General features: G+C 35.0%; 1 protein-coding gene across 1 annotated transcript in view; it reads right to left on the bottom strand.

The window, feature by feature from the left end:
- Window positions 1-20,814, bottom strand: part of LOC129282686 (uncharacterized) — a 33,521-nt gene extending 12,707 nt beyond the window's left edge. Inside the window, exons 1-5 of the mRNA XM_064113822.1 lie at window positions 20,507-20,814; window positions 19,258-19,539; window positions 17,237-17,371; window positions 16,610-16,759; window positions 647-778 (exon numbers count right to left, since the gene is read on the bottom strand). Of these exons, the coding sequence (XP_063969892.1) occupies window positions 647-778; window positions 16,610-16,759; window positions 17,237-17,371; window positions 19,258-19,539; window positions 20,507-20,795 (988 nt within the window). The 5' untranslated portion in view covers window positions 20,796-20,814. The remainder of the gene's footprint in view (window positions 1-646; window positions 779-16,609; window positions 16,760-17,236; window positions 17,372-19,257; window positions 19,540-20,506) is intronic.
- Window positions 20,815-27,269: the final 6,455 nt, after the last annotated feature.

Raw genomic sequence — 27,269 nt, 5'->3', positions numbered from 1 at the left:
TGATTCCCTACAAAGGTTAGTTTTAGACAGGAATAAAACAGGCCCTCCTCATAGTTAGTTTCACGGCTTATGAGCTGCATAGCTGAATCCACCATTCCCAATACGAATATTGACGAAATCAGCTGGATGTTGGCCTGGTGCAATGACTACAGCTGTCAAATGAAAAATAATTTCAGTGCCCAAAAACTGTACGCAAATGTTTACACTATGGTCTTATCCATTAGGTCTATATGTGATGTTGCAGACCATAAAATCTTACCAAAGTATAAACTTGACTATTCTGTATGTAACAGTAAAAACCTATAAAATGTAATTGTAGCAAAAAACTACATTACGATCTTACACAAAATGAGTCAAATAACGAGATAATAGCCTGGCTCCCGTCTCATAAAGATTTGGTATGATAACAAACGAAAAGTTGCTATAACATGTTAACTATCAACAAATCATATCGAACAGTCTCAGTAGCTTTGAAATCTTATTAACATTATGAAACAGGACCCGGTCCAGGCGCGAATCCAGCATCAGATCTTACAAAGCATTTCATGGGCCAAATTGTCTGGGGACAATAGTGACTCTATTTTGCTTGTGCATGGACCGATACATTTCTGTGTCATAGCTGATGCTATCCATCAATTAACCATACCGTGACAGCCTTCTCCTGACCATCCATCCTCACAGCTTCCTTCACATCTTCCAGTGAAAGAATCACATGGCACCCCTCCTGCACAGTGACAGTCTTGAAGACAGTCAACACCGAACTTTCCTGGAGGACATTCTGTAAATTTAAACAAGTGCAATAAGAGGAACGTACATTGTATAAAGGAGAGGTAATTCATGACAAATACTTCCATAGGAAGAACGACAAATTTCCTTTGATAGGCCGTTGCTTTTTTATACACATTTTCCTGGCATAATGAGTTTGTACGAATTCAGTTCTAAAAAAACGGAACATAAGGTGCACACAAACATGTGGAACAGGGGAAATATCAAGATATGACATTGGAGCAATTTAGAAATGTGGAAACCTCGCACATTTATATCAATAAAAAAAAAATCAAGGGTATGATTGACCATAAAAAAGCTTTCCGACACCTGACAGTGCTTACATCTGTCATAATTCGTTTGTATGAAGTAGATAATACAGTGATTTTTTTTTTCTTGTGAATTAACTGGATAAATAGACTTGTTAATGAGATATAAATCTGTTTTTACCGACATGCAGATATAATATCACAGGTATCCTTTAGACACGGTTGGTTGAGATTGATTAATGGGTTTTTGTAATAAATGTGTAATGCAGTCTGCATAACCAGACTACTAGTCCCCTAGTAACAAGCTGACATTCCATCTCTGTGAGATGCCCAATCACATACCAGTATGCCAGTGTAGATACCTTGTATTATGTAATATGCCTCTGTGATGAACCACGGTAAACCCCTCACAACTTAAACAATAGGATGCCTGTATTCCATGAGATGCTGAATCATCAACCCACTTGCTACTGAGAGTTGAGTGAATAAACATCTAAAATATAAACCTCTTGTCTCTTGCTTCCTTTGTAATCTGCCTGTATACAAGAACCCACAAATATCACATGGTGTCAGAATAACTTCATGCAGGCAAGATGCAAGCTTTAAAACCACCAGGAGAGTTGGTCACAGCAAGAAATCCGGCAGAAAACTGGAAAAGTTGGAAGCAACAATTTGAAATATACAAAGTTGCAAGTGGACTTGGAAGCAAGCCGAAGGCAGTGCAAGCGAACACATTTCTGCATGTTGCAGGAACGGAAGCAATTCGCGTTCATAATACTTTCAACTTCGGAGAAAATGAAGACAAAGAGGACATTAAAGTGCTGATAGAAAAATTCGACAAGCATTTCTTGCCCCAAAAGAACATAACATACGAGCGGCATTTGTTTCACACGCGTGTGCAGTCAGCAGATGAACGATTTGATGACTTTGTTACAGATCTACGACGATTGGCGGCTACGTGTGAGTTTGAAAATCTGGAAGAAAGTTTGATTCAAGATAGGATCATCATCGGAATAAGAGACATAGCGTTGCGGTCAAAACTTTTGGAGAAAAGAGACTTAGACTTGACAAAGGCAATCGATGCCTGTCGAACAGCCGAAATTACTAACAGCCAAGTCAACAGGCTGAATAACACAGCCATGCCAACACAAACAGGCCTAGTACAAGAAGTGAACTTTGTGAAAAGAAAAACACAAAAATCGAAAAGGACAATATCTAAGCCAAGCGTACAACATGCACAGCAAGTCTCCAGCAAGAAAACATTCAGTTGCAAGAAATGTGGTAACACACATGGACCAAGAAATTGCCCTGCATTTAACAAAATGTGTGCAAAATGCAAAAAGATGAACCACTTTGCTAAAATGTGCAGGAGCATGAACCAGTCATTGCATCATCTAGCTGAGGAGGAGTCTAGTGACCAGCAAAGCGTCGAGGAAGACTTTCTAATGGATGAGTTGACAACACCACAGAAGAAGGAGTGGAATGTGCATCTGGACATTCACCGGAACAAAGTAAAATTCAAGGTGGACACTGGAGCCCAATGTAATGTCATATCAGCAGAGAAATTCGAAAGACTGGCAAGTAACAACAGAGAGACAAAACTAAAACCAAGTAAGGTAACCTTAACTTCTTTTAGTGGACATACAATCAGACCAGAAGGAAAGTGTACGTTGTTATGTGAGTACAAAAACAAGTTCCATTGTATTGACTTTCAAGTAGTCAAGGGTAATAAAGTTACGGAAATCATAGGTCTGAATACATGTGAAGCCCTAAGTTTGATCACCATACATGAAGTAAATGCAGATGTAAAGGTTGAAACCACTAGAGTAGAGGGTCTGAAGAGAAAGTACAGACATGTATTTGAAGGCATTGGATGTATGCCAGGAAAGCAAAAATTGAAGTTGAAACAAGATGCAACCCCTGTAGTGCATGCCCCACGTAGAGTACCAGTAGCACTAAGAGATAGGGTTAATAAAGAGCTACAAAGAATGGAAAATGAAGGTGTAATAACTAAAGTAACAGATCCAGGTAGAGGATGGGTCAGTAGTATGTGTACAGTAGTGAAACCTTCAGGCAAGGTGAGGATTTGTCTTGATCCAGCTGATTTGAATCAGGCCTTAGAGAGGGAGTATTACCCCATGCAAACTCTAGAAGCAATTTGCGACCAATTAACAGGTGCAAATGTGTTTTCAACACTCGATGCTAACTGTGGGTACTGGATGATTCAGTTGGACAATGACAGCTCTGACCTTTGTGTGTTCAATACAGAATTTGGTCGGTACAAATTCAATAGATTACCATTTGGTATTAATGTAGCTCCAGAATTGTTTAAAAGAATCATGGTAGATACATTTGCAGACATAGATGGAGTCAAAGTGATCATGGATGACATTTTAATCTATGCAAAAGATCAAGAAAAACATGACCAGATCCTAGAAAAAGTTCTGGAGAGATGCGAAGAAGTAAACATAAGGTTGAATAGAGACAAATGCAAGTTCAACCAGAGTGAGGTTAGGTATATGGGTCACATCATAACCTCACAGGGTCTCAAACCAGATCCTAGCAAGATTGAAGCAATCCAAAATATGCAAGCTCCCACAGACAAAACTGGAATCCAACAGTTTCTTGGAATGGTGACGTATCTCAGCAAATTCGTTCCAAACCTGTCTGAGAAAACAGCGGCTCTCAGAGAGTTGCTGGACAAGAATGCAAAATGGGAGTGGACTGGAAAACAAGAAAAATGCTTCAACGAACTCAAAACCATGATCACTCAGGCACCTACACTGCAATACTATGATGTAAACAAAGATGTAACACTAAGCGTAGATAGTTCTCAGTCGGGAACAGGACCCGGGGGGGCCACTTACATTGACGAGTGGATACCATGCGCGACCAAAAAAACACGTAAAAAGGATGTCTTTTTCACGATAGGGCACGTTACGTACGTAACGTGATAAGGGTGTCAAAAACACAAAAATAATGAAAAAAGGGTATCTATTTCGCTAGGAAAATTACGTGTTTAGGGTCGAATTCGCGGGAATGATAAAACAAAATTAAAATGTTTTATAAAGGATGTCCTTTTTGCCCCAACACTTCGTGTTTAGAGTCCGATTTGCGCGAGGTGTAGAAGGTGGGGTCGTACTAAACCAAATAAGGTAAAGCCGACGACCGAAGGACCCGTAACAATAAAACATTCCTGTACTTGTTTAGGGGTTCATTTCAGGGAACATTTGCCAAGAGTATCGTTTTGTTACCAATACTTGTTAAGGGTAGGGTTTCACACGCCAATACTTGTTAAGGGGCGCATTTTCAGAATATGGAAATTACGTGTTTAGGGTGCTTTTCGAGACCCCATGGTCGCGCATGGTATCCACTCGTGAATGGAAGTGGCCCCCCCGGGGAACAGGAGCAGTGCTCCTACAAGATGAGTTACCAGTTGCCTATGCATCAAAAGCATTCACGCCCACTCAGAAAAACTGGGCTCAAATAGAAAAAGAGTTGGCAGCAATAGTTTTTGGATGCAAAAAATTCCATAACTATATTTTCGGTAGGACTGTTACCGTGCAAACTGATCATCGCCCTCTTGAGGCAATTTTCAAGAAGCCACTATACACAGCCCCAATGCGGCTACAGAAAATGCTGCTACAACTACAGAAATACAGTTTGAATGTTGTCTACGTTAAAGGCAAGTATCTGTACGTGGCTGATGCCTTGAGTAGAAATTTTCTCAATGTAACAGAACCAGTGACAAATGAAGATGTACCAGTGTGCATGGTTGAAAGCATACCAATCACAAATGAAAAGTTGGTTGAACTCAAAGAAGAAACACAGAAAGACGAAGAACTTCAACTTCTAAAACGAACAATAAAAAATGGTTGGCCAGACAAAATAAGCCAAACAAATCCAAAAGTCAGGCAATACTGGACAATAAGAGAAGAGCTGACAGTAGAAAATGAGCTGCTTTTCAAATCAAACAGGGTAATAATACCTCAATCAATGAGACCATATGTTCTAAACAAATTACACCAGGCTCATCAAGGCATGGAAAAAACTAAGCGCCTTGCAAAAGATGTGGTGTATTGGCCAGGAATGAGCCAACAGATCACAGACTTAGTGGAGAAATGTAGTACTTGTGCTGAATTTAGGCCTAAACAATCAAGTGAACCAATGCTTGGGCAACCCAAACCAGAATGCCCATGGCAAAAAGTTGGAATGGATTTATTTGAGATTGACAGTAAGACATACATGCTGATCGTAGATTACTATTCTAGCTTTTTTGAGGTCAACCAGCTGAGTACCATTTCTAGTGCAAAAGTGATTGAAGTATGTAAACAACACTTTGCTCGTTACGGAATCCCTGAAATTGTAATATCTGACAATGGCACACAATTCACTAGTGAGCAATTTCAAGAGTTTGCTAGAATATATCAGTTCAGGCATGTCACATCTTCACCTCACTTTCCCCCAAGCAATGGGAAGGCAGAAAAAACAGTGCAAATAGCCAATAACCTCTTGAAAAAAGCAAAGAAAGATGGCAAAGATCCATATCTGGCATTATTAGACTATAGGAATACACCAATCAATGATCTAAATGCCAGCCCAGCACAAATGCTCTTTCAGAGAAGGACAAGAACTACTCTACCAACATCTCGAAAATTGTTGGTCCCAAAAGTTGTGAAAAATGTCAAAAAGAATTTGGAAGCAAAACAACAAAAACAGAAAAAGTACTTTGACAGAGGTACAAAACAACTCCCACAACTCAGAGAAGGTGAGAAAGTGATGATGAAAATGCCAAACAAACTTTGGAAGGATGCAAAAGTAGTAAAGAAAGCTATGTTACCTAGAAGCTATGTAGTAGAATGTGATGGAAAACAGTACCGTAGAAACAGAATCGATCTACGAAAAGGTTCTGATCACAAACCAAAAGAAAAGAGTAATGTAATATCAAATGACAACTCATATTCGACAAAAAGATCTGGTCGAAGATATACATCAAATTGATGTATAAACAACTTGTCAATAAGTACTGTTATTGCACATGAATCTGACTTGGAACGAAATGACTATGATCTTGATTATCCGTTTTAATGTAATTGTTTTAAATACTAATACATAGAAGTTAAATGTACTAGTATATGTATTTAGTTATTAGTGAAACTATAATTAATATGTTTCCTTCATTTCTATTTTAAACACATGGATCTCAAAATGTTTAAATTGTTTTGGATCATTTTAAACACAATGTTAACAAATACCAAACAGCTTTCAGGTGTAAGTTGTTAAGAGATGAATATTCTATTAAATCGAATCTCTATCATGATGATAAATTGTACGCCATAGAATCTTCATAATTTAAGTTACATGAAAATTCAATTAAAGAATCTGAAAACATGAAATTGATTGAACAGCAATCACTGTAAATTTGAGATACGACATTGGATTCATTTATGAATATTATCTTTTAGTTAATATGCATGTCAATTAATGTTATGCAAATCACTATTTTTATAATTACTGTAAATCTAAGCTGGCACTGTAAACGATTCACCAAAATCAACTTGTGGAACTAAAACTTGTGTTTTTAAAAAAAAAGGGAGATGTAATAAATGTGTAATGCAGTCTGCATAACCAGACTACTAGTCCCCTAGTAACAAGCTGACATTCCATCTCTGTGAGATGCCCAATCACATACCAGTATGCCAGTGTAGATACCTTGTATTATGTAATATGCCTCTGTGATAACCCCTCACAACTTAAACAATAGGATGCCTGTATTCCATGAGATGCTGAATCATCAACCCACTTGCTACTGAGAGTTGAGTGAATAAACATCTAAAATATAAACCTCTTGTCTCTTGCTTCCTTTGTAATCTGCCTGTATACAAGAACCCATAAATATCACAGTTTTGAAATCGGTTTTTACATTGATAAGCCTTACCGTTGGTTGGTTTGTTTGGGATAGTTTGGGCTTGATTATTAACTTGGTTGGTCTGATTACCATGATAAGTTGGGACATGCTTAGTGGTCGGGTTTGATTATTGAGCTTTTATTTTGTTGGTTGGGATTTATTACTGAGTATTAGAATATTAATAAGTTGGTTGAGATATTTGATACGGTTTGTTGGCTTGAACCTGGTTGATGGTATGATTGGTTTGTTTGAGCTTGGTTTACCGACTTGGTCCGATTACAAAGTATTAACATGAGAAACTTGATGAATGTGATTGTGGGGTAAGGTAATGAGAGGAACAATAACAGTGTAGTGACTTGACTATATCTTTTTATATATCTACATCTATATATTCTTTCCTTGTATATATTTTCATTTATATTTCAACATTCTGTATATGTATATAAATTCTTTCTTTTATTTCCGATTTCATATATTCTCACTTGTTCACGCCATGTGTATGTACTACAATACTGTACATTCACAGAGCAAGCCAACTCATTTTCTGTCCAAATCTACTTGGCAAACACATTCTTATATTGAGAAACATCCTTTCATTGTTCCTTGTTTATTGCAATGAACTTGCAGGTATATACAACATCACTACAGAGATGCTTGCATGTTTGCTTTTCTCACAGTCTGCTTCTCTCTTCTTTGTTCTTTTCAACTTTGTTTTGCCTCCCCTTTTGGCGCTTATTTCTTTGTCTCATCTTTTTATTAGCCGAACAATTGTGCAAATTTTGACTAAAGCATGAAACTTTCACAAGTATAAGTATATGCCCTAAGATTTATTTTAAAGATGGGAGGTAAATTTTAAAATGCCATTTTCGGCCGTTGCCATGGCAACGGATTAATTTCTCAAAAATGACATACATTCCCATGTAAATGGTAAATAAACATGATATAGATGACCAAAATGATAATTTTTAAGCTCCCAAATGAATATATATAAAATTTAGAAACATTCAAAATTAACAAGATAGTTCCAATTGGTCCGTTGCCATGGCAACGACTTGTTTTTCCCCAGAAAAATAACAAAACTGATTAAAAAAACGTTGTAGAATAGGATTTATCTTTAATTTTCCCTAATTTTACAGTGTTGAACAATGATATTTTGGTTGCTCAATGTATAAACTACATCTCAAGCCGTTGCCATGGCAACCAAATAACATCAATTTACAAAAATTAAATGGTTAACAAGACAATGGACAGGTGGAAAATACAACTGGAAATGACTTAATCTGTATGCTTAAGTTTTGACCCCCTCATTTGAACAAAAAATACAGAAAGTGTTCTGCAGGAGTTCTTTATAAAGATAAAACATTATGTTGCCTTGGTAATGCTTGAATTAAATTTTAAAAACAAATGTTGCAAAGATCCCGTTGCCATGGCAACAGCATATTTCCATCTAGAAAGGTAAAAATATTGATAAAAATGTAGAATACGATCATCATTCCATTTTCAATATTTTTAAGGAACTAATAAAAATATATGTTTGTGACTGCATTTATAAATATAACATCTTAAGCCATTGCCATGGCAACCAAATAACATCTAATTAAAAAAAAATCAATGACAGGGATAACAGGGTTATGGATAGGTGAAAAATCCAATGAAAATAACTTTTATGCATAAGTTTTGACCTACTCAATTAATTTAGGGGAAACAGTATACAGTGAGTGTTCTTCATGAACTAATTAGAATGATAAACATTGATGTTACCTTAGTAACACTTGAATTCAACGATAAATATCAATGTTGCAAATGACCTGTTGCCATAGCAACGGCTCATTTACGCAAAAAAGTTCTAGTTTTGATTAGAAAAAGGACTTTGGACTCTGATTTTTCTTTCATTTCCCCTAATTTAATGGTAAGAATTGATATGTTTGCTGTTAACATACAAACAATATCTGAAGCCATTGTCATGGCAACCAAATTAATCTAATTTGAAAAAAAAAATAACATGGTTGACAACACAATGGACAGGTGGAAAATACAATTAGAATTGACTTAATCTGTATGCTTAACTTTTGACCCCCTCATTTGAACAAAAAGTACTTAAAATGTTCTGCAGGAGTTCTTTAAAAAGATATGAACTTATGTTGCATTGGTAACACTTGGATTAAATTCTTTTTTAAATGTTACAAAGGGCTCGTTGCCATGGCAACAGCTTATTTCCCTCTAGAAAAGTAAAAATATTGATAAGAATTTAGAATACAGACATGTATGATCATCTTTCCATTTTCAATAATTTTAAGGTACTAATCGAGATATATATGTGACTAAATTTATAAATATAACATCTTAAGCCATTGCCATGGCAACCAGATAACATCTAATTAAAAAAACAACATGGATGACAAGGATATGGACAGGTGAAAAATACAATGAAAATTCTCTTGATGTGCATCACTGTATGCATCAGGATTGACCTCAATTAATCTAGGGGAAACAATACAATGAGTGTTCTGCATGAACTATTTATCATTCTAAGAATGATAAACATTGAAGTTGCCTTGGTAATAATTGAATTCGATAAACATCAACATTGCAAATGACCTGTTGCCATAGCAACTACTCATTTCCCCAAGAAAAGTACCAGTTTTGATCAGAAAATCTGTAGAATCTGATTTTTTCCTTTCATTTCCCCTAATTTTAGGGTAAGAATGGATATGTTTCTTGTTAACATTCAAATTATAGCTTAAGCCATTGTCATGGCAACCAAATAACATCTAATTTGAAAAAAATAACATGGTTGACATGATAATGGACAGGTGGAAAATGCAATCCATTAACTCAAGGTTTGACCCAGTCAATTAATTTTGAACAAAGATTACAGTGGTTCGCATTAGTTCATTAGAATGATAAAATTTGAGGTTGCCTTGGTAATGCTTGAATTTAAAGATAAATATCACTGTTACATATAGCCCGTTGCCATGGCAATGACTCCTTTTTTCCCGAATAAAGTACCAAATTTGATCGAAAAACAGTTTAGAATCTGCATTTTGTCATAAATTTCCCCTAATTTTTTAGTGCAAAGCATTATGTTTGCTGTTGATATACAAATAACTTATGCCATTGCCATGACAACCAAATTACATCTAATTCCAGTGGCTTAATGTGGTTTCTATGCAATGGTTTTAAGGGTGAAGTAGTATATTGTGACTAGTTACAAGGACAGCCAGTGGTCTGATGTGTCCAAGACCCTGAGACAGCTTCCAAAAATGGAGTTTGAAATGGCTGTTGATATATAAATGGACATAGCTTATTTCATATCCGTCTGGGATATATGATTTGGTGTCTAGACCATGGTTTCAATGGTCAAGTAATACACTATGACAAGTTACACGGACAGTCAGTTGTCCAGTATATTTAAAAAATCCAAGATGGCTTTGAAAATAGAGTCTAAAATTGTTGTTGCTGCATTAAAAAAACGTAGATTGTTTAATAGCCTGGAATAAGTTTATGCCATGGTAAAATGTGTCAAACTATACATTAGGACAAGTTACAAGAACACTCAGTGGTCAAGTATGTCAAAAATCCAAGGTGGCTTCAAAAAATGGATTATAGAATAGCCCTGTTACTAAAGAATTGACATATTTCGTGTAATATCTGCCAAGGGCATATTATTTTGATATCTAAACCATGGTTTAAAAAGTCAGTAAATACATCATGACATGGAACAAGTTACAAGGACAGTGAGTAATCCAATATGTCTAAACATCTAAGATGGCTTCAAACAATCGGGGTTTAATTGGAGTCTGTTGCTTAAAAATTGACATAGTTCATTGAAAGTCAACCAAGGAAAAATGATTTTGGTGTTCAAACTTTGGTTTAAAGTTTCGAAAAATACGTTTAGACTTGTTACAATGATATCCAGTTGTCCAAATTGCCTAAAAATCCAAGAGGGTGACCAAAATGGAATCTAAAATGACTTCTATCACTCAAAAATTATCAGAGTTCATACAACCTGTGAGAAACATCTTTGGTGTCTACACTGTGGTATGAAGGGTCCACTATTACATTAGGACAAGTAACAAGGATGGTTAGTTTTCAATTTTGTCCAAAATCCAAGGTAGATTCTCACAAGTGGATATCATATCCACTTCAACGTAACAGTCGTCATTTTTTAACCCATTCATTGATGCCATCTTGGATTTTCAGGCAAAATGGACATCTATACATCATTGTAACCAGTCCCAACGTATCATTTGATCCTTGAAATTCTAATGTAGACACCAAAATAACATCCCCAGGAGTATTTTTTAATGTACTTTGTCCACTTTTAAGTAACATTAAAACCCCCATTTTTCAAACGATCTTTGAATTTTTGGACACAATATTGACACCTGACTGTCCATTCAACTTGACACAATGTACAGTATTAGTTGACCCCTGAAACACTAGTGTAGACACCAAAATCATACCCCAATGTGCATTATTAATGCATTATATGTCCATTTCGAAGTAACAACAGTCAATTTAGACCCCATTTTGGAGGCCATCTTGGATTTTTTAACATACCAGTCCATTGGTTGTCCTTGTAACTTGTTCTAATGCATTAAACCATGGTTTTATGATGATGGTTTAGACATCAAATCATATTACCCAGACAGATATTGAACAAACTATGTCCTAATTTATTATTTCACTTTTGAAACTATGGTTTAGACACCAAAATCATATCTCACAGGTGAATATAAAAGGAGTTATTCCACTTTTAAGTATCAGCAGCCATTTTAGAATAGTTTTTGGAAGCCATATTGGATTTTCGAATACACCTGACTGTCATTGTAACTTGTACTAATATTGTTAGACTCTTGAAACCAATGATTTACTCTTGAAACCAATGATTTAGACACCAAAATATTATCCTCCAGGCCAATATGAAATGAGCTATGTCCGCTTTAGGTATAAGCAACCATTTTAGATTCAATTTTTTGAAGCCATCTTGGATTTTTGGACATTCCAGACCACTGGCTTTCCCTGTAACTTGGTCCAATGTACTAGTTGATCCTTAAAACCAATGAATAGAAACCAAATTAAAGCCATTTTATCAAGTAATGGATGAATTGTGGATTTTTAGCCTATGGCACCCACTGAGGGCACCATCTTGGAATACCCTTGCTTAAATTATTTTTAACCTTTCAACCAGTAAAGGTATTTTTTATTTTATTTGACGAGTCTACTTTTCATGTAAAATAACCAGTGAATAGATTACACTTGGCGTTGAATAGATTCATATGTTACTTTAAAAATTATCACAGTATTACAAAATTTTCTTCTTCAAAATCAGCAGTGCAATTTTGAGGGGGCCAGATATGACATATCAAGCAAAATTTACTTTAAAATGTTCTCACCGAGCCAGCGACAGAGCAAAAATTTCAAAAATTTTCCTTTTTGGTATATTATTCGTAAAATAATCATATTTTATCCATCTCTCTTTCACTTTCTCCGTATTCTTTCTTGATAATGATTTTTTTTCTTTTTTGGGAGGGGGGGGGGGGGGGAGACGGGTTGCAAATTCCCGGGAATTTTCTTGATGGAAACTTTCCATGGGAATAAACGTGACTTTTGTGGGAATTTTTTTTAATTTTCGGCAATTTTCATGAATTTTTAAAGAAATTATGGGAATTTTCACAAAGTAACGATTTTCTGACATTTGTATGCAGGAATTAAAAGGTGTATCCTGGCAGATGATGCCTAATAGTGCTTTGCTATCATATTTCAAGCCAAGTATGCTAAAACAGTCGAACAAGGAAGGATTTCATGATTTCATGATCTCCATGTAAAAATTGATTTACTGTATTTACCTTGATTAGGATATCAAGACCATGTCTACTCCTCAAATAGACTTAAGATTTTGATTCATCAACCCCTATAATCCCCTTAGATATTGATATGATGAACAGCTTTAAAACACAAATCACCCCAAAACGCTTTCTTCAAAATGGCCGCCTGCGAATACTTTGAACGTAATTGTCCAGCATCAAAATTAGAGTTTCGGGAATTTATTTGAGCCCAAAAAAGTCTGATGTGATTTTTGTAGGTCTTATTTCGATGCCATGTATAATGAAATAAGATGGTGCTTATCATGTAGCATATTTATGTTCAGCAACCTCCTATAAGGGAAAAGGAAATAAATAAACATATTTTTATCAAAATTTGTACTTTTCTGGAGCCATTTGTAACATTGATATTCATCACTATGTTCAAGCATTACCAAAACAAAAGTAATTTTTGTCATCCTAATGAAATCATGCATAACACTTAATGTAACTTTTGTTCAAAATTAAAAGAGTAGGTCAAACCTTACGCATATTCAGTTAATTTTATTGTATTTTCCTTCGGTCCATTATCTTGTCAGCTATGTTTTTTTGTAAATGAAATGTTATGTTATTGCCATTTCAACGCCTTAAAATTTTATTTATACATTTAACAACAAACATGTACGTGTATGTTTGACACCCTAACCTTAGTGGAAATGAATGAAAAATAAGATTCTACTAGGTATTTTTTTTATCAAAGATGGTATTTTCTGGGGGAAAAACGATCCGTTACACATTTGCAAAAAAATGATATTAAATTCAACCATTACCAAGGCAGCATCAGTTTTTATCATGCTATTGTACTCATGCAGAACACTTACTGTAATTTTTGTTCAAAACTTAAAGGAGAATGAAACCTTTGGAACAAGATAGCTTGTGTGAAAACAGAAAAATCTAAGAAACAGATCAATGAAAGTTTGAGAAAAATCGGACAAATAATGAGAAAGTTATGAGATTTTGAATATTGCGATCACTAATGCTATGGAGATCCTCACATTGGCAATGCGACAAAGATGTGTGATGTCACTCTTGAACAACTCTCCCCATTACTTTAGTATATATTTCACTTAAATTGCCTCTTTTATTACATCTATCAGTAGAACATGTATTCTTTCTATAGGAGGGCATGTAATACAGATTTTTAAAGAATACATCATGGATAAAGAGTTTGTATCACCATACGAAAAAGAAAAAAGACACATTTTCAGGGTCCATCAAAGGGAAAGTTGTTCATGTGTGACATCACACATCCTTGTAGCGTTGCCAATGGGAGGATCTCCATAGCATTAGAGATTGCAATATTCAAATGCTCATAACTTCTTATTATTTGTCTGATTTTTCTCAAACTTTCTTTGTTCTTATTCTTTGATTTTTCTGTTTCGACACAAGCCTACTTGTTCCAAAGGTTTCATTCCCCTTTAATGACTGGTCAAACATTATGTAGCTTTTAAAAGTAAAACTTTATTTTACATCCCACCTGACCATTATCATTTCAACAGTAATTTTTTTTGTATTTATAAATTACATCTTGATTGGTTGCCAAGGCAATGGCTGAAGATGTTATCTACATATTAACCGCAAACATATATTTTCTAACACCCTTAACTTAAGGGAAATGAAAGAAAAATCAGATTTTATCATGTTTTTATTTATCAAAGCTGCTGATACTTTTCTGGGGGAAATGAGCTGTTGCCATGGCAACAGAACATTTGAATTATTAATATTTATCATTTAATTCAAGAATTACCAAGGCAACATCAATTTATTATTCTAATGAACTCATGCAGAATACTTAGTGAATTTTTTGTTTAAAATTAAATGACTAGCCAAACCTTTCGCATATTGAGTTATATTTGTATTTTCCACCTGTCCATGATCTTGTCATCCAAATTATTATTTTTTTTGTGAATTAGATATTATTTGGTTGCCATGGCAATAGCTTTAGATTTTATTTAAACAATTTGCATCAAACATATCTATGTTTAACACACTAAGATTGGGGGAAATGCAAGAAAAACCAGATTCTATAGTCCTTTTTTAATAAAAACTGGTACTAAATAATCCGTTGCTATGGCAACAGACAATTTGCAACATTTATATTTATCGTTGAATTCAAGTATTACCAAGGCAACATCAATCTGTATCATTCCAATTAGTTCATGCAGAACACTCACTGTATTATTTCCCCTAAATTAATCGAGTAGGTCAAACCTTATGCATTTACATAAGTTAATTTTCATTGTACTTTTCACCTATCCATAACCTTGTCATCCCTGCTGTTGTTTTTTAAATTAGATGTTATCTGGTTGCCATGGCAATGGCTTAAGATTTTATATTTATAAATGTAGTCACAATCATATTTTGATTAGTTCCTTAAAAATATTGAAAATGGAATGATGATCATACATGTATTCTATATTTTTATCAATATTTTTACCTTTCTAGAGGGAAATAAACTGTTGCCATGGCAACGGGATCTTTGCAACATTCGTTTTTTTTATTTAATTCAAGCATTACCAAGGCAACATAATGTTTTATCTTTATAAAGAACTCCTGCAGAACACATTCTGTATTTTTTGTTCAAATGAGGGGGTCAAAACTTAAGCATACAGATTAAGTCATTTCCAGTTGTATTTTCCACCTGTCCATTGTCTAGTTTACCATGTTATTTTTGTAAATTAGATGTTATTTGGTTGCCATGGCAATGGCTTGAGATGTAGTTTATACATTGAGCAACCAAAATATCGTTGTTTAACACTGTAAAATTAGGGGAAATTAAAGATAAATCCTATTCTACAACGTTTTTTTAATCAGTTTTTTTATTTTTCTGGGGAAAAACAAGCCATTGCCATGGCAACGGACCAATTGGAACTATCTTGTTAATTTTGAATGTTTCTAAATTTTATATATATTCAATTGGGAACTTGAAAATTATCATTTTGGTCATCTATGTCATGTTTATTTACCATTTACATGGGAATGTATGTCATTTTTGAGAAATTAATCCGTTGCCATGGCAACGGTCGAAAATGGCATTTTAAAATTTACCTCCCACCTTTAAAATAAATCTTACGGCATATACTAATACTTGTGAAAGTTTCATGCTTTAGTCAAAATTTGCACAATTGTTGTGATTTTTGGAGCTAATCCGCTCTACTATTTCTGATGTTGGTAAAAACAACTTGTTTTCTCTACCACATCATCACTCTACTCTCTGCCTTCGTCCTGTCCACTCATGCTGACCATCTCATCCAGCTGCTAGTGAGGATTGAATCAAATCTTGTGGAGGATCAACTTATACTTAATTATTTCTCTGCATTTTCCAATCTTATTCCTTACCGTCACTTCCACTCATTCGAAGTCTATATTCTCTGCATATTTAGTGAGCTCATTACTTCGCGAGACATTTTGTGACATCTATCCCTTTTTTCTAATCTACTGTATTTGAAATTGTGAAGTGTATATATTTCTATTCACGGATTTGTGCAATTTACCTGATATTCTGAGCGGCTGGACCACATTCTATCTTCTGGCGAGCAAGAATTAAGGTAGGACCTAACTTTTATATAAATATTAGGAGATCGGCTTTGCCAATTTCCTAAAACAGCAAAAATGACAATACCTAACTCATATTTTTTTTTTTAATCCATAAATAATTTAATTTTTTTTTTTCCAAATCGTCTGATTACAGTTCTGCCCTGCGTGCATCTCCGATATGCCACTGTATAATATCATAGGAGCTATGTAATGGAAATCTAGATTATAGTGTATTATTATTTTAATATTGCTCCAGAACTTACGTTCATCGCAGTATATTCCTGTGTAACCAGAGAGACAGTTGCAACCATAGGGATCGGGTAGACAGACTTGACTTCCGCTGCAAGCATCAAGAACATTACCAGCACCACATTCGAGTTCACACTCCCATCCAAAAAGGTGTTTACCGCATGCTGTAATAAAATAATAATTCAAACCATGATCCGAGCGATTAGCATGATTAGAGTACATGGAACCGTGTAAATCTCATCATCGTTCTTTATGCTACTAGTCAATTTATTTTCCAAATTGGCTTCGAGGGCTACGTTAGCAGTTTTTTTTTCATATAAACTAACTAATTATATTTCAGAAAAAATATTTTCATTTAGGTCTGCCTGGTAATTTCAAATTTTATTTACGTTATAAAACAATCTTATATCTGCCTGAGAAGTCTAAACAAAAACAAAAGAGGTATATTGGATGGTATCAACGTACGATTATGTGAAAGTGCCTAGTTTGTGCGGTGATTGTTTTGGTTATTTCATTTTCATTGGAGATTTCAGTATAACATGAGTAAACTATACATTTTAGTCCCCTGTAAACTGCGATGTTGATATTGCGTCTTCTCTTTTATTGTATTTTACAGTATATTTGATTGGACGACGACTCACCAGTTAAACAGTTCTTGCCCATGAATCCTGGGGGACAGATACACGTTCCTGATTGAGGATGACAGATTCCTCCATTGTAGCAGTTATCACACAAACTATCACATAAAGGTAGGTTCCATCGGCCACGGGGACATTCTATAGGATGATAAAATATGACATAATACTACAAAATCCTGAATGACTTATGTTTATTATTCATCATTATGATGATTTGGATAAGGGTAGGAAGCAAAATGAATTATTGTTGGTGGTTATCAAGAAATGTGGCATTTAGATTTGATGTCATCAGACCGGTACACTGAAGGCATAAAAGTAAAACTCTTTATAAATGTAAACCTATCAGTACAATTCCAAAACGTCATTTTCACTTATTCAATAAAGTTGGCCATATTTTGACAATTTACCACATTTGTCATGTTTATAAAATCAGATATTTTAAAAGAATATATAAATACTGCAAATCAGGGACGAATCCGTGATTTTCTAAAGAGGGGGCACATTTTTCCGATTAAAATTTGACAGGCCCAACAAAAAAATCACAAGTTTTTACCTAATATCGAAGGCCATTTCGTTCGGGAAAATTTTGACAATCCAAAAAAAAAAAGTTTTTCACTTACAAGGAGGGGGGGGGGGGATAATTTATAAAAAAAAAATGATTATGGCTCTCATGGCAGGATGTGACCCCACCCCTGGATCCGCCAGTGCTGCAAATTTACAATTTTTATCTTTAATCTTCGACTCAAATTCCAAACTTACCGAGTACCCCCCCCCCCCCGTTTATACTATCCAAGTGGGATGTCATAAGGTAAGTATGTACTGTATATGCATATAAACATACATACATACATCCATATGCATACGTGTCAGAAATTAAACATGTACAGCTTCTTTGGTACCTCATTTTTATTTAAATATATTGTGAAAGAAAAGGGAATAGAGAATAATGGTAGTGTACATGTAGCTTAAATCAGTGCTCCCCAGACCAGTCATTATTTATGTATCAGACATATATAAAGTGCGTCCCACAAAAAACGAAACCGAGATTTAGCGATGATTTATCATAACTTAATCATAAATACAATAGACAAATGACTTACCAATGTAAAGCTTAGAATTTCCTCTTTTATCTGATATAATATATCATTTATCATTCACGCAAGAGGGAGCAAAAACAATTTGAAGAATGGATACCAAAAACTCATTTGGCGGGGGGTATCTGAATTTCAAAAAGAAATTCACGTGCCTAAAAAATTCAATATCTGCTCTTTTATTTGATACCTTAATCACAGAAAATGGTCAAGAATTAAAAAAAGTTATGTTCCCTCGAAACAATGCTTGTATTTCCAGAATTTCATTAAATAAACGTGTTTTCACCGGTTTCCCAAAGAAGCTATCGCACGGTTAACAAAAGACTTAATGCATGGCTGATCGTCAACAAAACGGAGTGTCAAGTGAGTTTGAACGCTAGCCTGTAAAACTTCTTCATTTTATGAAATTATTGAAATTCGAGCCTTATTTCAAATAACCAGAACTTTGTTATTTCTTGACCAATTTCTGTAATTGAGGTATCAAATTAAAGAGCAGATATTGAACGTTTTTAAAATGTGGTTTTTCTTTTGAAACCCAGATACAGCCCGCCAAGTGACTTTTTGGTATCCCCTCTACAAATTGTTTTTGCTCACTCATGCGTGAATGAGAAATAATCTAAATAATTTCAGATGAAAGAGGAGATTCTAAGCTTGACAATGGTAGGTCATTTGTCTATTGTATTTGTGATTAAGTTATGATAAATCATCGCTAAATCTCGGTTTAGTTTTGTGTGGGACGCACTGTATAATATATCTGTGTGTGTGTGTGAGAGAGGGAGAGGATATGTGTGTGTGTGCACGTAGGTTAGGGTGTTCGTGACAGCAGAATTCACTTTTGGTCTCAGCGATTTTGCTAATAGATTAATGTAGCTTCTGTTGCACTATTTCCAGAAATAAGAGAAAGAACAGAGAAAATCGTAAAAAGAAACTTACCAATAACTATGACTCGAATCAAATTGTAAAGACGATTATCAACCATATTATTTTGGAATGTCCCGTAGATATCTGCATTTCTCTTAGATGCTGAACGAATTGTATAGGTCAGTGTCCCATCTCCATCTGGAGACAAAGATCCTTCTGCAAAGTTTGAAAAAGTGCTCCATCTGATCTCCTGCGTTCCTGAATCATACCTATCAGTGGCAGACACTGCAAGCGTGATGTCGTCTCCTGGATAAACCGTTTTGGTGAGGCGACCGTCACTTGGTTGAAAATGTCCTAAAAAAAAGGATTGAGAATTGCTGGAAAACATTAATAACATTGAATAGTTTTGGCCATAACGTGAGAGATCAAACGAAACGTTTCTCTTTTTTTCGAATAGAATCATACACGTATGGTATACCTCCCAACCATGCCAACCCTGGATCCCTACCTTCAGCGATTGGAGATTTAAAAAAAAAATGCATTTCAAAATGTCACCTGCCACCCAAAACCAACAATAAGTCGCCTAAATTGATTTTGAAATATAATTGAGCTTTAAAATTCAAATATATGAAAATAAACAATAACCCAGCAAATGCTTGTTTGATGAAGAAAGATTTCAATGATACAGAATAAGCAGAAAACACCTTTTAAAATTGTGTGTTCACTCCGGCAGAGGATGTGCACAACTGTGCAGTCTCAGTGGAACTTCGATCAGTTTGCAAAGAAGGATGTCGAAGAAACTCCTATAAAACTTTTGACATTTGAAATTTTAAATGTTTGACAGCATTAAGAAAAAGAAATATTATTTTAGATAAGTAAATTTTCAAATTTTTACTTTTCAAAACCAGATATTGTTTTGATAATTTACTAAAAACTTTTCCTAGTGATTTATTGTTGGTAGGAGGAGGGTGGGATGACAAATCTGAAATATTGACATCCGAAATACTAGAATATTTGAAATAGTATGATGATTTTGTCCATTTTTCTAGAGTCACATTTCAGGTAATATTTATAATAGGGACTCGTTGCAGAAATCGCAGCTTCCATGATCAAAGGCAAGTCTTTAATTAGTGCTATATTTGGAATTTTAAAATCATGTTGATTTTTATTTCTGACAATCGTTTGATGACTGTTGTTTCTGTATTGGTGAATACCAGGGTTTTTATGGCGGGATAGGATGGAGAAATGTCGGTTGATTTTTTATTTCATTATCTCAGTCATATGTCAGATTGTTTTGATTCAACTTTATGTTCGTACGTACTTTCTTGTGAGAGAATTGTCACATCTGCTGATGTTGAAGTACCAGTAATTGTAGATGTACTTGAACACCTATAGACACCAACTGACGTCTCATCACCAGGCAGGTTCTGTGTAAATCCACCGGTCTGAGTTACTTCCATACCCGGTATGTTCAGTGTGTAGCCTCCAGGAGTGAGACTTGGTCTAACTACCCTCTCTGTGTAGGTTATGGTATTCTGTGTGTTGTCCGGTGAGAGTACGCAAGAGAAAGTTGGAGCGTTCCCAGGGCTCTCAAAAGGTGTTGACGTCATCGCAATCACATGAAGTGGAGGTACTGCAGAGAGAAGATCATACAAATAATGGTATAGTGGAGCGTCGTGGCCCATTGGATTAGTTTCTGGACTTTGAAACAGAGGGTCGTGGGATCAAATCCAAGCCATGGCGTAATTTCCTACAGCAAGGAATTCATCCACAGTGTGCTGTACTCGACCCAGGTGAGGTAAATGGGTACCGGCGGGAAGTAATTCCTCAAAAAGACGTGTGCACCGAATATGTAGCCTAGCTTAGCCGGGTAATAATAATAGCGGGGCCCGCTGGGAGAACAGTTTTCGGAACTGAAGTGGCTACCCTGGGTAAATATGCTGTTATTATTGTCTCGCATGCAAAGCAGAGCAAGACTCTAGGCGCCGCTTTTCCGACGGCGGTGGCAACATTGAAATCTTAACCAAGGTTAAATTATTAAAATGTCATCATAACTTAGAAAGTATATGCAGGGGCGTTGATCCATTTTTCAAATTGGGTGGGGGGGCAAAATCATGAATCAACGTTCCAAAGGCGCTCGATCACACAAAACAAAAAAACTCACCCACACACACATGGGCCTATATATATATATATATATGTATATATGTGTGTGTGTGTGTGTGTGTATGTATATATAAACCCCTCAAAAAAGTTTGGAAATCTGAGTTTGGCCATTTATTTCTCCCAACTCCCAATTTTACACAATGCATATTTGACATCATTCGAAAGATCATTTAATTCTCTTTAAAATGATACCATGCTTGTGATGATCATGCTATCACAAAAAGAGCAGGATTCAAAAGTGTTGGATGAGGTCTGAATTGAAAAGCTGCAAAACGAGCAAACATTTTTTGGAAATCTGAGTTTGGCCATTAATTTCTCTCAAATCCCAATTTTACATGATGCATATTTGATAGCATTCGAAAGATCATTTAATTATTTTAAAAATGATACCATGCTTGTTATGACCATGCCATCAAGAAAAGAGCAGGATTCAAAAGTGTTGGAATGAGGTCTGAATTAAAAAGCTGCAAAACAAGCAGATATAGTCATAAAGGGTCAATACAGGAGATGAAATCCATTCAAATCAAGCCCCTGCTTCTTCATTTATGTTTTGGTGTGGTTTATGTAGTGATGGTTCTGTGAGATAACATGGTTTGAGTCGTGGTTTGAAATACCCATGCATGTTTGGTTCCATGTTAAAAGAAACCGCTGAGAAACTCACTCATCACCACGGAAAAACAGTGACTTTCAATATTGTGTAATTTTGCAACTTTTGAATTTTGACATTGCCCCACGTTTCAAGGCACTGCATCTCCATGTGAACCGTAATCATATCATGCATTGTATAATTTTAAAGAAAATTAAATGATCTATTCATTGATATCAATAACACATTGGTATTTACTAAGACCGAGGAGGGATTATCGATCAAAGTCAAAAGATACCGCTGAGAAACTAAGTCATTACCACGGAAAAAAAGAACAGTGACTTTCAATATTGTGTCATTTTGCAACTTTTGAATTTTGACATTGTCCCACATTATAAGGCACTGCACCTCCATGTGAACCACAATCATTTCATGTAGGGTATCATTTTAAAGAAAATTAAATGATCTATTCATTGATATCAATTACACATTGGTATTTTCTAAGGCCGAGGAGGGATTATCGATCAAAGTCAAAAGATACCGCTGAGAAACTAAGTCATTACCACGGAAAAAAGAACAGTGACTTTCAATATTTTGTCATTTTGCAACTTTTGAATTTTGACATTGTCCCACATTATAAGGCGCTGCACCTCCATGTGAACCACAATCATTTCATGTAGGGTATCATTTTAAAGAAAATTAAATGATCTATTCATTGATATCAATTACACATTGGTATTTTCTAAGGCCGAGGAGGGATTATCGATCAAAGTCAAAAGATACCGCTGAGAAACTAAGTCATTACCACGGTAAAAAGAACAGTGACTTTCAATATTGTGTCATTTTGCAACTTTTGAATTTTGACATTGTCCCGCATTATATCGCACTGCACCTCCATGTGAACCATAATCATTTCATGTAGGGTATCATTTTAAAGAAAATTAAATGATCTATTCAATGATATCAATTACACATTGGTATTTACTAAAACCGAGGAGAAATTATCGATCAAAGTCAGATTTCCAAACTTTTTTTTGGAGGAGTTTATATATATATATATATGCAGTGCGTATAAAAAAAATTTCCCTTGCTCTTTTAGTCAATTGAAATAAAACGGATACATTCAAGCATTTAATTTTGCCACCCAAATTGAAATTTCAACACATAGTAAGCACAACCTTTACCCTTGTTTGTGCCAGCTGGATCTGAGGACTTAACTGAATCTGAACAAAAGTTTATTTCAGACATCTTCAGCATTTTTTCACTAAGTTTGTATCATTTAAAGTGGGTTTACATTTCATTTTTCATTTAATACTTGTTTCTCCACACTTTTCCCAAGCTTGACAATGATTAACAAAATGAAATGAAGCCTAAGCCCTTTCATGTAAATCGCAGCTCAGTGTCGTAAAAGCAAATATCGTCACGATGGCCTCGGAGTGCGGGGGAGTGGGGTGGGACGCAATGCACTCTTCGAAGTGTTTTGGGCAAGAAAACAACTTTAAAAAAGGTAAAAGATATCAAATCAATTTTACTAGCTAAATTCCACGTGTTCTTCATGATTAAGGTCTACTTTTATTCGCATAACTATTTCAAAGTTCTGCGCAAATCATTTTTCACTAACTTTTCAAAAGTAAGTGGTGCTCACTCAAGCGAAAATATTCTTCGACAGTTATATCGTCATTTGCTTAAATGAATCTGTACCAATGTTAAAATGCGGAAAAATCTTCAGGACATTACAAATATATAATATTACAAGATATTTTTTAAGTGTAAACTTTTTTTTGATACGCACTGTATATAGCCAACTCGAGTAACAAGGCATTCTGCTACCCTGATAGATAATGTATTCACCAACTGTATCCACATGAACAATACTTGCGGTATTATTTATTTGGATCTCTCGGATAATTTTCCAATATTTTGCCTGAGTAATAATATATCTTTGCCTTTCCATACAATCAGTAGCAAAACCCGGAAAATTACAAGAGAAAATATTTAAAAATTAAAACAAAAGTTAAGTTTAACTAATTGGAATGCTATCTATAGCAATGAAGATATTAACACGTCATATAACTTTTTATTCAAAAGTTCAGCTCCCTGTACAATGATTATTTTCCCCTTGTAAAAGCTAAAAAGAAAAGAAACGACAAACCCTGGATTACACATTGCATTTTGAAATCCATTAAGAAAAAAAAAATTATACTATCGGTATATAAAAAATGGCGACTCTCGGACTCGATCAAAATAAGTTGAATATAAGAATTCATTAACATGTGTTATTCGACGAAGCAAAATGATTTACTACGAAAATTTATTTAATTAAGTGAGGGGTGATATGAAAAAAACCTGGTCGAGGATAAAACAATTATTAGGTAAAAGAAAAAACACTTTACCATCTTATATGTATTTCAATCAGGAAAAGATCTCGAAGAAATCGGCTATTGCTGAGGTATTTAATAGTTATTTTATCAATATTGGAAAGGTAACTCAAGAAAAATTCAAATTTCTTCATCGCATTTTTGTGAGTATTTATGTAACCATGTACCCAAATCACTATTTTTTAATCCAACGTCGAATACCGAAATACTTAATGTTCTTTCTTCCATATAATCGTCAGTTGCTCCGGGCTGTGATTTAATAGCAGCTCGTGTTGTCAAAGAATGCATTCACACTATTATCAATCCTCTCTGTCACATCTTCAATGAATCACTTTCTCAGGGTATTGTTCCCGACAAACTAAGAACAGCTGAGGTAATTCCAATTTACATAAAGGGTGACAAACATGACATTACTAACTACAGACCAATAGCATTATTGCCTTTTTTCTCCAAATTGTTAGAAAAATAGTTCACAGTAGACTTTACAAATTTCTTTCCATCGATAACATTTTAATACCCCAGCAGTTTGGATTCCGGAAGAACTTCTCAACCGATCTCGGTGTACTGAATTCATTTAATGTGATATCTGACAAAATAGACACTGGAAATTACTGCCTAAGTGTTTTTATGGACCTATCCAAGGCCTTTGAAACCATTGATCACCACATTTTGTTAAAAAACCTATAATTTTATGGAATCAGAGGGGTCCCACTCCAATGGTTTTATAGTTATTTATCACACAGAAATCAATATGTGGTGATCGATGGTGTCAGATCCCATTTGAGTAATGTATCATGTGGAATTCCACAAGGATCTGTATTAGGCCCACTTCTTTTTCTTGTTTACATAAGTGAAACGCCCGACCAATCACACAACGGATCAGTGCCCACCTATTGTTCCCGCGTTCGTGCGTACGGTCCGGGGGATTGGTATAAATAGACTACGTTATCAGATAATTTTCGTCACTTGGTAAAGAGTTGCAGCGGCACTCGAAAGCTCGTGAACTTGTAAGCTAGTGAACACTTTTTGCGAGAGTGATCACGAATTTCCTTGTTGACCATAGTAGATTGCGAGACAAATGAATACCCTCTAGCGATTATATTAAAACTATATATTAAAAATATATTATTGTTCTCTAAGTCTTAATTTTTTCTGTTTGCTGACGATACCACTGTTTCAATATCACACAAAAATATACATCATCTTGTATCGTTAACAAATATTGAATTTCATAAATTAAGTAAATGGTTTGCTTGCAACAAATTATTCCTCAATCTTGAGAAGACCAAATATATGATTATTCGAACAAAAGGAAGGAATGTCCCATCTAATCTTCCTGATGTTCACATTGGTGGTAATCTTATCACACGGGTTGAAAATATACAATTCCTTGGTGTGACTTTAAACGAACATCTCTCTTGAAAATCTAATATTATTTTTATTAGTACAAAGATATCAAGATCCATTGGTGTTCTTTCCAAGTTACGACATTATGTTCCCAAATCAATTTTGATTACTTTATATAATAGCATCATACTACCCCATTTGAACTATTGCAATGTTGTCTTGGGCTACACCTTCAAATCACACGTAGATAAACTATGTATTTTACAAAAAAAGTAGTTCGCATTATTTCAAACGCTCCCTACCGCACTCATACAAAGCCTCCAGTTTCTCAACTGAACATAATGCCATTACAGGACTTGATATCATTTAATTCCCTCGTATTTATGTATAAATTTTATGCTAAAATCTTGCCTCCCCTTTTCAATGACATTTTTGTCCAAAACTCTACGATACACTCTCATTATACTCGTCAAAGCATTCAAATTCATATACCCTTAGCTCGATCAACTATATCTTTAAATTCCTTTAAAACTTGTTTTCCTAAGTTATGGAATAACCTCCCCTCTGATATAAAATCCAGTTCAACTCTTCTAGGTTTAAGAGACTTATTAGAAAATTATTAACCTGTTTTTAAAAAACCTTCAGTAAATTATTTCTTTTTATGTCATTGAAAATCTCCCCTCCCCCTTTTTTTCCCCAGGCTGTTGCATCAGTGTACTTAGTGTAATCATCATTATTTATTGTATATTTTCAGTGTACATTTTAACTCGGTGGCCCCTTTTTATAAGCTCTGCTTTCTCCGGGGTCACCAAACCATCATTCTATTGTTATATTTGTATGTATTTATGTAATTGTTTGTACCTGATGGTGGTTGAATAAATAAATTGAATTAAATTGAATATATATATATATATATATATATATATATATATATATATATATATATATGACTCATGAGAAAGAGACACATATCTCACCAACAAATTAATGCGAAGCGCGAGCTGAAAATTTTTAGTATACTGACCTAAAAACAGGAAAAAAGGTACCTGTTTAGGACAGTTTGTAGTAACTCATGCGGAGGATACATATCTCACTACACAGATAATGCGAGTGCCGCGAGCATGTTGATTTTCTTTTATATTCTGACCTGAAAGCTTGATATTGTAATCATTTTTGGCACTAATGATTATTAAAGATGGGTATCTAAAAGAACATTTGCAGGGGCGGATCCAGCCTTCGTCAATAGGGGGGGGGGGGGCCGGAATTTTTTTTCAGCCATATTTTTCCCCGATCGGCTGCTCGAATATGATTTTTGGGGTCCTTGAAGGGGTCCTTGAAGGGGTACTCCTAATAGTCACTTTTTAGCTTTATTCTTATAAATCAACATAAATATATCATAATCCTTATTTATATAATGCGAGCGCGAAGCGTGAGCTAAATTTTTTTGGGAAATCTTATGTATCCTTTCCTAAAACTTGAACATTCCGGGCAATGTTTGTTGTCCTTAAAAAGATATGTATGCAACTCAATAATTACTACGAACGCGAAGCGGGAGCAGAAATGAACCGATGGAAGAGATATCTGTTAAAGACTGCTTGCACTTAGCC

The sequence above is a fragment of the Lytechinus pictus genome, chromosome 19 (genome assembly GCF_037042905.1).
Source record: "Lytechinus pictus isolate F3 Inbred chromosome 19, Lp3.0, whole genome shotgun sequence".
NCBI classification, from domain to species: Eukaryota; Metazoa; Echinodermata; class Echinoidea; order Temnopleuroida; family Toxopneustidae; genus Lytechinus; species Lytechinus pictus.
The sequence above is the reverse complement of the archived record's forward strand: the minus strand, read 5'-3'. Positions and strand labels throughout refer to the sequence as shown.